Source organism: Porites lutea, chromosome 5 (genome assembly GCF_958299795.1).
Source record: "Porites lutea chromosome 5, jaPorLute2.1, whole genome shotgun sequence".
Classification (NCBI taxonomy): Eukaryota; Metazoa; Cnidaria; class Anthozoa; order Scleractinia; family Poritidae; genus Porites; species Porites lutea.
The window spans coordinates 31,584,042-31,596,541 of NC_133205.1; the positions used below are offsets into that span (position 1 = coordinate 31,584,042).

Sequence of the window (12,500 nt, forward strand, 5' to 3'; positions counted from 1 at the left end):
CGGCCGCCGAGCTACACAACTCGGTAAATTTACTTTGTGGCATAACGACCGCCGAACTAAACCCGGTTTGATGCATGCACCAGTAGTCGCAGACATTTTCCAAAGACAGTGACGCGGAACCATCCTGAAGAATATGAAGGCTTAATCCAAAGGACCCAAAGTAAAATTTAACAGCAAACTCCTGAAAGATGAACGCTTTCGACGATTCAGCAATCACAGATCGATTTACGCTTTACGAAGATTCAGCAACTTTTTAAAAGATGAACGCTTTACGAAGAATATCAGACCTTAGCAAACCTTTGAAAGATGAACGCCGAGGACACAAGAATCACCACATGAGTTAGCGCGTCAAAGTGAGGCAAAACTTAAGCAAGCGCCTCAAAGCGAGGCAAATGTGTGTCGACGACGAACGAAAATGCGATCTCCAAAAAACCTCCCTTACTAGGAGTAATCGGAGTGCGTTCGATATGTTTGTTGAGGCGGAAGGGTGGTTGCGATGTAGATAAATATGATTATGGCATATTTTGAACGTAACGGTTGCGTACAGCGAAACCTCTATTTAAACTGTGTATCATTTTAAGAACGTTTTCAAAAAATATCGTATAGTTCGGTGTCAAGTGCTTTTAATCGGAGGAGACATTGGCAAGCGTCGGACGTGTAAATGGAACATTTTGTTTTACTGGCGCGAGTTACAGGGCGCAGTTTCTCAAAGGCAGATTAGTTCTTAACCCGGGATTCTTTTTTTTTTCTTCAAAAACATTTCTTCGGATAATTTTAACAGCATCCAATCATCAACTTGTTGACAAAATGAATTACATTGAATTTACTGGTTTAAAAGCTTTCACATCTGAATTCAAACTTTGCACTAACCCTATCAAAGCCTTCAATGGAACGTGTGTGCGGCTCATGTCAATAACTTTTCCAGTAATTGGTCGAGCGTGTTGATTTCAGTGACTCGAGAGTGGCGCTACTGTGGGCTGATTTATAAGTTTTTCTTAGTAAATAACATAGAGTTAAAATGTTCGTTTGTCCGGTGCCGAAAATGTCATGGTCAAATGGCGCGACGGACGGACGGACGGATGGATAGATAGATAATCTTTATTTATCCACGGTACAAAATTCGTCAGCTTTAAAAATGCCTAATACTTTAAATAAAAAAGCTGCTTTCCACGAATGCCGTGCCCCACAGTTCTTTGAGTAATCGTTTAAATTGCCCAAGGGACTCTGCTTCCCTTAAGTTACAAGGAAGACTGTTCCAGAGAATGGCGCCACTACAGCTGAAGCTGTTTTTGTAATAGTTTGTGCGCGGTATACGTCATGGAACAGTGAACATTTTCTAAATCTTGATTTAGATGCAACTGAATTGTGTCTGCATTATCACCTGCGTATGTAAGATGTGTGTCATCAGCGTACATCCTCGGCTCACAATTTGAAAGACAGTTTGGAAGATCGTTGATGTATAACAGAAATAGTAGTGACCTAAAATCGTCCCCTGGGGAACACCACAACTTAATAAACAGCTTTGAGAGAGCGATCCGTTGATGGAGCACATTTGAGTACGATTCTCTAAACATGATTTAAACCATTGGTACGCGTTACCATATATGCCGTAATTGCTTAATTTTGATAAAAGGATCTCATTGTCAACTGTGTCGAAGGCCTTTTTGAGATCTAAGAAAACAACGGCGTTGATTTTACCGCGGTCAATATTATACGCCCAAGTGTCCGTGGCCCCGAGGAGAGCCGTGACAGTTGAGTGAATAGCACGAAAGCCTGATTGATATTTACAGATTATATTATGCTCTTCTAGATAGGCATATAATTGATCATAGACGATTCTTTCAAAGACCTTGGCCATAACTGAGATCACCGAAATTGGACGATAATTATTTAAGTCGTCCCGATCGCCTTGTTTTAAAAGTGGGGTGACCTTTGCACATTTCCAGTCATCCGGAAATATGCCTTGACTTACTGACTGGTTAAAAATATCACGGATAGGAATGCAAATGAGATCTGCAAATTCCCGAATGAGCCTAGCAGATATCTTGTCGAGGCCAGCTGCCTTTGACTTATTTAGACGATTCAAAAGTGAGAGAACTTTATTTGTACTGGTCGGATGGAGCTGAAACCGTTTATCTGTGCCAGTGAGGTACTTTTGATAACCATCACTATTTGAGGAATCAATATTGCGGGCAAGTTCTGGACCGATAGTAGCAAAGTGATTATTAAATTGGGTCGACAGCACAGTTGGATTTGTTATTGATACTCCATTTACTTTCAGAGATGCCACCGATTTTTTCCCAGATTTTCGCGAAGTAAGATCATTGATAGTCTGCCAGGTCTTTTTAGAATCGCCCATATACTTTTTAAAACTATTTTGAAAATAGGCTTGCTTGGCTAATCTGATTTCGCTATTTACTATACGAGCCACACCAGTTCGACTTGATCCAAGTTGGTAGTGATCGGGAAAAGTGATTCGATTCGATTAAAATGCAGAATTTTGCATCTTTTGATCCTAAATTTTCATAAAATGGTAAGGAACATGAATAAAGTTTTTATTTATTTATTTAATTTATTATTTAAGCTAAAATAAAGTTTAATTACCATTTGCTTTTAGCTCAATATCGGGGGCAAATTTTATGACTTGATTAAATATCTTTATTCTAAAACGAAATGCTAAATAAAAGTCTCTGATCAAAGAACACTGAATGCTTTGATTATTGCAAAGGTGTCAGGCAAGGCTGTATACGTTTCTCCCAATGCTATTTAATTTATACTACTTAATGAAATCCCCTTTCTACTTGACCAAGGAGAAACAGATCCCACAGTTCTACCAAATGGATCCCATCTACGCTGTCGATTTAGTTTTGACCACTCAGTCGGCTGAAGGACTAGGAATATTCTCTCTCCATCCTTTCAGAGTATTGTGAACATTGCCGGCTTTTATCGGTGAATCCAAAAAATACTACAATTATGATTGTCGAGAAGAAATATAGGATGTCGACTCCTAATAAACATTGTCTCCATATCAATAGACACAACATAGAAATTGTCAACAATTACACTTATCTTGGAATCAATTTTTCATCAAATGGAAATTTCAAAGTTTATAAATCAAATTTAAAAGATAAGGTAAGGCGATCCTTCTTTGCTACTCGTCGTTATCTAGACTTCTCAAAAATACCTTCCGATATCACAAATAAACTTTTTAATTCATTTTTTCTACCCATTCTCCTCTATGGTTCATGGGTATGAAGTATCTATGACAAAGACGATTTCACAAACTGGGAAAAAGATATTATTGAACATATTATTATTAGAATATTATTGAATTATTTGTAAAAAGTCATTAGGAGTAAACAAACAATGCCAAAACGTTGCTCCCAGAAATGAACTCGGAAGGTTATCTTTGAAGTTAACCATGGATATTATGCATCAGTCAATCCAGTAAAATACAATAAAAAATACAAATACAAAAATACAATCCAGAAACAGAGATTTGAAAATTTGGGAATTTGCAACTTTTTTGCTATCTTCTCTCATCTACAACTGTTTCTTCAAACATTAGTTTTTCTATGCAATTTAAAACTTTTGATCAGTTCAAATTACCACTGCTCAAAATGATCGACAGAGTTACAGATGGGTGGAATCCATAAGCTGCAATTCAGTTTCTTCATCGTCAATATTCAGTCTATTATATCGTCCATTCCTGTCGGTAGTGTAACTAATAGTTCTCAGTGCTTCTCTGGCTCTGTTAAAAACATCTTTAACATCCCTTTTAGATTTGATCTGGAACACGTCGTTCACCTTTTTCTTTGCGTCTTCTTGAATGGCCAGCAACAATTTCTCGCGAAATAAATTCCCTAGTACCTCTTTTTCAAGCTTTTCGAATTCACCTGGGTTCGGAAGCGTGTCGTCTTCAAAGCAGCATCGCTGAATGCAAACGAGGCCCAGCGAAAACAGCGTTGATGCGACCAAGATACCTAACCCGAGAATCTGGGACTGCGTGTGTATCTTGAGAATGTGCAGCTCGTTTGACTTCCCCTGAATGAAGGGAGAAAGTAACCATTAGTAGAGTGAAATTCCTTTGTAAGTAATCAACGATGATGAAACTCACTGATTTGGGGGTAAATTAAGCCAGTACAGTGAATCTGGTTGTCATAGATACAACTGGATTAATTCGTAGGACACTTCCCTACTGAGGCCTGGCCAAACGTCGATTTTTTGATGAGACGAACCAAACGTAGTGAGTTATGTTCATGAAGAGTTCGACTTCTGGTTAAGTTAAGTTTGTCTCAATGAGTTTGAATCGTCTAACATGTCTGAGGATCGTCTCCGGGACAAATGACGATCTTCACATGCGACAAACTAAACTAATAAATTAAAAATTTGTAAGATAATGTATATTTAGCCTCGTTCGAGAGAAAATTTATTACTCAACACCAGCTGGCCAGTTAAAATTGCTTTTTGGTCTGATTCAGTTGGTTAGTTCGACGCGTCCTATCTTAATAACTTAATTTAGATTGACCCTAATTAGAGTTTGGTTTGTCTCGTAAAAAGGTTAGACGTTTGACCTAGGCCTGAGTGTTACAATACCAATTTAAGCACTGACGCACACGTTCCAACTTAGCCGGCGTAGCAAGCGTTTCTGTGCGGTTTAGGAGCAAAGAACGAGCAACAAGAGTCAAAGACCGCGCGAAAAATGGCGCAAGTAAATTTCTCGCGCGATCAAAACCGAAACTCCCCTTCCACGGTGTCTTTTTGCTCCGAAACCAAACGGAAACGCTTGCTACGCAGGCTAGTTCCAACTCTACGACTTTCCGTACAGAGGTCCGACGGTTGTGTCATGCTGATGAGCCCCAATAAGGGCGAAACAGCTGTCCATGGCTGCCACTGCCCGGGTGATATGGTTAAGCGCATGTGTAAGGTAATGGTCATACCGCGGCGCTGGTACGTGTGCTTCAGTGCTAATATTGGTACTGAGTGTTACAGTATGATGACACTCATTTCACCCATATGAGCACGATAAACAGTCTCATCAGGGCCGACTTAATCTCGTACCCAGATCTCTTGTTGACAAAGCCGATCTGGGAACGAGATTAGGGCCGAGTTAGGGATACATTACCAGGGTGAATGGCTCCTGATAATACTTGTTTTTTTCCCTCCGTAATAAATAATAAAAAATAATAATGATGATGATGATGATGATGATGACGATGATGATGATGATGGTGATAAAACAGCTTTTTTGCTCGGATGCCAGCGAGTGCCACAGGAAGCCTTAACCCATACCTCGCATTCTCAAAGAAATAATGTGACGAAAGAGTTTTTCAACCACTGGCTTATTTTTAACAAGGACAATTGAGCATTTATGTGGAAGCGAAGATTAAAAATACGTTGCAGTTATTGGTTTACATAGCCAAGAGTTAGGTGTAGCTACTTAGCTCTCAGAATTTTCTCAGGCTGCATGTTTGGATGAAAAGGATAAATGAGAAAGTGTAACTTTAAAAGATCAGCTGGCAAGGATTTCAAAAGTTCTTACTTGTGATAACTTTGTGTCTGACACAGCACCCTGGCAAGCAACATTGCGCACACCACCAATTTGGGAACACACAAAAATGTCTGCTTTTAACAAGACCATCGTTATGTATGCCGTGGGGGCTAGAAATGGCTGGAAGAGTCGACTGAGTGACTTCATCCGGTAGTTGAGTCTTTCATTAAAATGTTTGAGCTTGCTTCCTTCCTGTAAGGTCTTCCAGAAACCTCCACTCATCATGAAACCGAGGCCCAATAGAAAAAGGGAGGGGCCAGCCATCATAACCACGCTGTACAAAAAGTTGTTTGTACAAGGACATCTGGAAGATAGGAGGGAAAAAATAGTGAGTTTACGCAACAGAACGGCAAAACGCTTGTTTGTGACAAACGTGACAGAGCTGTTTACTTGCGTGTTTTGTCGTGCTCTTAAATTAATGTTTTCTGGTCTATTACAAAAAAGGTCTATTTAAAGGAGGGTTAAGTTTGGAGGAATGTTTTTTTCAATCAAAGTTGTTGTCACGCTTGTCATGCCACGGTTTGCCGTCCTCTTTCCTCTCCCGTCTTTCCTCTCCGAGTAAGGGAGAGAACCACGACTACCTCAACTCGCAAAACAACAACATCAAACACCTCCAGTCGGCTATAAGTAATTCCGGCACCAAGGGTTGTATTTTTTTCCACAACTCTCATGGTAATTTGGTAGGTAATGAACCCGAGGGGTACATGAAAAATCTCTTTTAGGGATTTCCGCGGGCGCCTGTACTCCTAACCACAGGTTTTGCCTAAAATTTAAGCATCCTTGAAGTTTTGAGTTTTGGTTAAATTTTCACACGTTTAAAATAACCTGAAACAAGAGAAGATAATGTTTTGACAGGTAAAAGGGGAGTTAACGCATAAAGTTTTTTTTTTTACATGTAAAGCTAAAGATAATACTTAGGAACGTTTTACACACGACTTGGTTTCAATCCACAAAAAACGACGGAAAAGGAAATGAAAAAAGATTCCCGAGCAAAGTTTCACTTTTGATTTTCCCTCAATAGGCCCCATGCCCTCATTAATAATCAGATGAAAAAAAAAAACAAAAGTTTAATTTATTCACATATATTTTGAACCTAAATACATTTACCAGTTAGCAAAGAAACGCTATTCGAGGCAGGGAAAAGTAATCGTATTAAAAATAATAAAAATTTGACATCTTAACAATATAGAAGCTGATCTGTAGAGTTACAGATATTATTTTAAAGCTTAATGTTAATTGATATTGGAGGTAGACAAGGAAAAAAAAAATGAAATATGTAAGATATTATCACATTTCCATTTGCTTAATATCACGAAGTATTGGGGAGTTCAAGTTTATTCCGCACTATTCAACAAATGATGAAAAGTAAATATAATATACAGGTTTGTTGATATCTGCACAGTGACCAAAGTAGCCGAAGCGTTCGTGTTGGTCACTGTTCCATTTAAGTAAATAGAGGAGTCCACCTTGGTTCAATCACGTGTGCGTCAAGTCCGCACGTTCTGTGAAGAAACTCCGGGAGAATTTGTTCTATTTTGGATTTAAATTGAGATTTCTCAACGACTTAAGAGATTTAGATAGACCGTTCCATATCAGAGCACCAATTCTCAGAAATGATTTTTTCATTTTTTCCGTTCGAGAGCACTCAACATAATAATGTTGGTTTGATGCAGACCTGGTTCTATAGTTATATACATCAGTCGTTGGCCTGAACATGCTTCTTAGATTAATTGGAACAGCTTGGTGATAAACGTCATGCATCAATAACGAGAGGCAAGATGTTTCCAAACCCAACAAGCACAGGAAAAACAGGGGCTATAAAACTGTATTACGCTAACGTTTGAATTGGTGTGTGCAAAACTTCTGAGCGTACAAAAATGTTGAGAAGCTAAGCAAACCTCCTAACAAGAGGGCTAAATTAATTGTTGTTCTTGCCCTTGCTCCGGGGCGAGAAGTTTTTTCCGCAGCTACTCCTGTTTTTCCCCTTCCCCAAAGGGGGACATTATTAGACCAAAAAACACTTCATGGCTGTTCTACCAATAAATTCATGGTTTCCATTTATCAGTTATTGTTTAGTTATAATAACTCAAACGGCACTTACTTGGAAGTGCCCTATTGGCCATATTCGTAACGATGTTATTTTATTTTCTATAAGCAATATATGTATCCCTCATTTTTTCTTTTCTGTATTTTTTTTGTATCACAAGGAGGCTACGTAACGACACCCTTTACGTGTACAAAACGAAAATCGGCATGACTTGTGATTACATTTTTCTACTTATTTTTCTACTTCTCCCGGATTTAGACAGACGAGGTGAATTCCTTTCAGTTTCAGTAACATAAATGGTAAATTAGAGATCAATTCCTAATAGCCCTGCTGACCATGGTTAATAAGAGACAAAAATCCCAGCCATTTTTCAATGACATGCAGCCCAGTTCCGAGACTGGGGAATTAGTCAGAGTATGGTGCCGACTTGGTAAAATCAGGTAACGTGACTTACTTCACTTGGCTTTTGAGTTTCTCTCGCTCTTTGTATGATAAACTTAAACCAATTATTCTGTTGTTCTTCGAGAAGAATTTTTTTTAGTTGTTTTTCAATTGATTTTAACAGCGAAAGTTATAAATAAATAATAATGTCTTGAAAGGCCAGCTGCAGATGATTTCGTGATTCCTCTTTGTATTAAAAAAATCTGGCTTTCTTTCTGTTTTTATTTTAAAGAAGCTGAAAACGACGGGAAAGAAAAGTTTGCTTATCAAAATTATGTCCTTTATGGGGAAATTTTTATTCGTTTTTTCTAGATCAGGCTCAGTTTCTTTTTTTAGCGATAATTTGACTTGAACTAACACAGACTCGTAGCTATTTTAGAATGTTTGTACGCGAACCCAAAGTAAAACCGGTGCACATACTGGAAAATAGCTTTTAGAGTCATGATTTGGTGCAGCAACATAAAGATAATCAGTCAAATAGCCATAAAGGTAAAAAAGAGTTTTCAAAATTTGTATGGTATTCAAAAAAGTAAAAGAAAAAAAAATGAAAAGTTGGATGATCTTCAACTCCCTCGGAAAATTTTTCATGCAACCTTAAACAACAATGAAAGTACCGGGTAAAGCAAGCTATCATTTGTAAGATTTATTTTTTTGAAAGACTATTGTGTCTTTTTACTTCAGTACATTCTTGTAAAACGCCTCTTTGGGCAAAAGATGCACTGATTTAAAATAAAGTGGCACAAAACTACAGATTTTACACCAGTAACAGTCACAGGGTCGCGATCTCATACACCGGAATTAAAAGTTCCTCCCTGCCGTTTTAAGCTAGAAAAGTAGCTTTTCTATTTGATTGAAGAATGATCTAGGAGTGGCTGCAAGACTTTGTGTTTATAAAGAAACTCATCTCACCTGAACAATTGCGTGCTTATGAATTCCTCAAATCCATAAATCATCAATAAGATGACTGAATTCTGAATCGTTCCTTTTGAATGCTTGAAGCGTCTTTCAAATGTCCTTAAAACAGTTTCCATTTAGAACAGCTAGCTATCTTGGCTTGATGGTATTTTGTCGCTGTTAAGTCTAGCAAATATCAATAAAGTTAAGTTCTTACGAATTCAGTTTAATTTTCTAAACCTGTAAAAAAGCTATTAATAATTATCCAGGAGTAGCGAATTATCTTATCTGTACCTTTAGGCTCGGTTTTGTGGTATTCATATAGCTACCTTTCTCGTTTCCCACTGGCTGTGGTATATACCGCAGCAGGATATGTATATATCCCTAAAACGTCTGTCCTCCGAAACAATATTGAAATGAAAAGTCACCTATTAATCTTTCATAGTAATATCCCTGCACTAAACCCTGGTTTCCAGAACGACTGCATTTTCTTTTCATTTAAAAGTGAACGATCCTTTGCACACCGCTGTAATTCTTGACCGATCACTGTATTAAACTGTATTTTTCTAACGCTATTCTCATTTTCTCCAGCAGTTTCCTTTTTTTTCTACAGCAAATGCCTCGAGTTAACAAACAAACCAAGCACTGCCAAACAAAGACTGCAGGACTGTTTTTACTGGACTTGCCACAAGTCGACTTTACGAGCTTAAGCCGGAGAGAGCGGAGCGAGTTTTTTAGGCAAATTGGACGAAGGACTTTTTTGAAAGTCTAGAGTGTTCTGAGAGAGAGAGAGTCTTGAAGAGGCAAAAAGGGAACTGGGATTGGCCTTTTGAAATGGGAATTAGGATGAGGGGAATGTGGATGAAAAGGCCGAACTGAGAATTATAATGGCACACTCAAATGTCTAAAAATAATGTCTAGCCAAGGCATGATCTGTAATCAGCGTTGTTAGTTCAGCAAACTTCAACAAACGAAGAAAAAATGCCCGAAAATAGACCAATCAGAGCTCGATCGAACCCAATAAACAAGTAGTTTATAGTTTTAATCCGACTGGCTGAGGAAGTCACATGAGATACTGCAGCAAGATAACACGGAACACCACCATTATAATTGCAAAATTATTTGCCTACCAAGAGAAAACCTAGGCTCTGAATTTATTTTTTCACCACCGCGTTACTTGGCTTTTCTTTTAGAATAATTAATTTTTGAAGCTGATGTACCCAGATTCTGGCTATTTTCACGATGACGTATTTAACTACATCAGGCAGAATTCATTCCACTTTTCCTTCAAACGTATAAATCCCAGATAAACAACGATATCTCTAAAAATGATAAGAAAACACTGAGCAGTCGCGGTCAAGTGTCAGTTTTGTTGTAGGCACTGTTTGAAAACAGCATCTTTCAATGTCAAAGCAAAGCATTCACAAGTAAAAGTTCTTATGAAGAAACACATTGTAAGAATGCCTTTCGAATTTTCGTTTTAAGCGATTTAAACACATGCAGAGCAGAATTTATGTCATCGTGGCGTCATTTGCATAGGGCATAAATGAAATCGTCGAGGTCTTATTTGTACAGAATAAGGGCCCATCCGTACATGGATAATATCAGATCATGGATAATAGATATTATCCATGATCGGTACAAAACCGCTGACAATTTTTTTATCCACTTTGCGTTGCCACGTTTTGCCGAATTTCTACCAAACCGTTGTAAAAGCCCAAAAATTTAATTTAAAAACCGCTGTTTTGGTGAAACGACACAAACAAGAAACAACGGAACCTACTGTCAATCAGTCCGATCAATCAAAATGAGATCAATCAATCAATCAATCAATCAATCAATTGATTGATCAATCATTGCTTATATCAATTTTTTTTAAATGTAGTTTCCTCGCACATGTATCTCTTTTAAAATACGGCCAACCCGTGCCATCGTACATGTCGTATTTCTAGATGAATCTATGGACCTTTTGGCCTTTCATCCATCCTTGAATGTGATTCCCTTCATAAATGAGATTCTCTACTGATATGAACTGACACTGAGCAAGTTTTGTTTTGGTTTCTAATTTGACCAAAGCCCATTGAAGATTCCGTAGTATTAATTTCATCTTAATTTTGAGCCAAACAGATGGAAATCACCACGACATTGCTCCGTTACTTCGATACTATGTGCCCATCTCTAGCGAGCGTAGCCTGTCCCACACTCTTACAGTACAGACAAGCAAAAAAAGAGGTAAGAGGCTCTCCCTCAAGGGTCCACTCCCCATCTCTCCCCATCCCCAGCGCTTTTCGCTGTACCTCTAAATCGTTATTTATTCATCGATTTATTTAGCGTCCAGGCCCCGGTTTTTCAAAAGTTATGTATTTGACGCTATGCACCGACACTGGAGGGGATAATTGTTTCAGTAGTTACCAGTTATCAGCTGGATTAAAATAAAAAATACATTTTTGTAGATATCACTTGGTGATAGAGACACAAATATCAAAATGAAATAAATATATAAATAAGGATTTTGGAGGTAGCACATCCAGATATAGTGCTTCTTTGATTACAACTCCCGGTCAATTGGATTTTGGAAATGCTTTTTCAATCTCGTTCCCAGGGTTCCCTCCTACTAGCCTCCCCCGCAGGCGTTTTTAGGGGAGATCGTATTTCTTCCCACGATCTCCCCTAAAAACGCCTGCGGGGGAGGCTACCCTCCTACCCGCTCTTGCTCCGTAGGGTGGGTAGGAGAGAACCCTGGGAACGAGGTTGATGCTATGCTTATTTATTTCTTTTATTCAGAGGGGGCATGAATGATTAGTGCCAAAAATTTTGAAGTCGTCATCAGTCTATTGGTTTGTCAAGTGATGTTTATTATTGCCTAACCCGATAATTCGGGGATGTTGTGAGGTGCATTTTGATATTCAGTTAGAAAGTAAGCCAGGTTCTTGTATGGAAGGCGTCTAGACAAACGGGTTATTTCTCGCGGGTTTTTTACTTTATCAGAAGGTAAGGCTTCACACCAGAAGCCCATTCTTTACATATAAAATTAGAAAAAGTTATAGCGGGTATAACAGCAACGAAAAAACAGCGAGGGGGCAAAAGAAAACTTTTGAACGTTTGCTACATTCAGCTGTTACTTCTGTTCTACCTTTTACGCAATGTCAACTTTAGCAGTGACCTGTCAATAAGAGAACATTGGAGAACTAAGCACAATTTGAACAAATGCACTAGCTAATTTTACTTACGTGGCCGGCATCTATGCTAATTTATTGGAACGAAAGAAATTGTTTACATAAGAAAAGAGTTCAATTCCCACAGGGTTGTCTTGGTTCACCAATATGGCTGCCGTTTTATTGTTTTGGAACACCAACATGGCTGCCGTGACGTCATGTGAAAACGCTCTTTAGGGTGAGTTTGACAAGACATGGGAGTAAAAAAGGTGGCGGGGTGGGGTGTCTCCAGGTCAATGTGCACTTCAGCGTGTCTACGTTTGGACGACAAAAAATGACACGATACATATATTTCTTTAAAAATATATTTAAATACGTTGTTACAGCTACTTGGATTATATGTACTAAAAAT

The 12,500-nt window shown here is 38.4% G+C and overlaps 3 protein-coding genes across 3 annotated transcripts in view; all 3 read right to left on the reverse strand.

Annotated features, from left to right (window-relative positions):
• LOC140936672 (uncharacterized) overlaps positions 1-2,359 on the reverse strand; it is an 8,300-nt gene extending 5,941 nt beyond the window's left edge. The window contains exon 1 of the mRNA XM_073386163.1: positions 1,600-2,359. Coding sequence (XP_073242264.1) covers positions 1,600-2,359 — 760 coding nt within the window. The remainder of the gene's footprint in view (positions 1-1,599) is intronic.
• Positions 1-12,500, reverse strand: part of LOC140938858 (uncharacterized) — a 142,444-nt gene that overhangs the window by 90,873 nt on the left and 39,071 nt on the right. The window lies entirely within an intron of this gene.
• On the reverse strand, positions 3,634-9,131 carry LOC140939173 (calcium homeostasis modulator protein 5-like). Its single transcript, XM_073388734.1, has 3 exons — positions 8,949-9,131; positions 5,543-5,855; positions 3,634-4,044 (listed from the first exon to the last, which is right to left on the reverse strand). The coding sequence occupies exons 1-3, from the start codon at positions 9,068-9,070 to the stop codon at positions 3,634-3,636; spliced, it is 846 nt and encodes a 281-aa protein (XP_073244835.1). The 5' UTR covers positions 9,071-9,131.

Excerpts from the sequence above, each read along its gene's own strand:
- LOC140939173 (XM_073388734.1), bottom strand. The coding sequence starts at position 9,070 with ATGGAAACTGTTTTAAGGACATTTGAAAGACGCTTCAAGCATTCAAAA. Across the intron at positions 5,856-8,948 it reads ATAAGCACGCAATTGTTCAG|ATGTCCTTGTACAAACAACT; the intron begins GTGAGATGAGTT and ends CCTATCTTCCAG. Across the intron at positions 4,045-5,542 it reads CAGACACAAAGTTATCACAA|GGGAAGTCAAACGAGCTGCA; the intron begins GTAAGAACTTTT and ends CCCTTCATTCAG.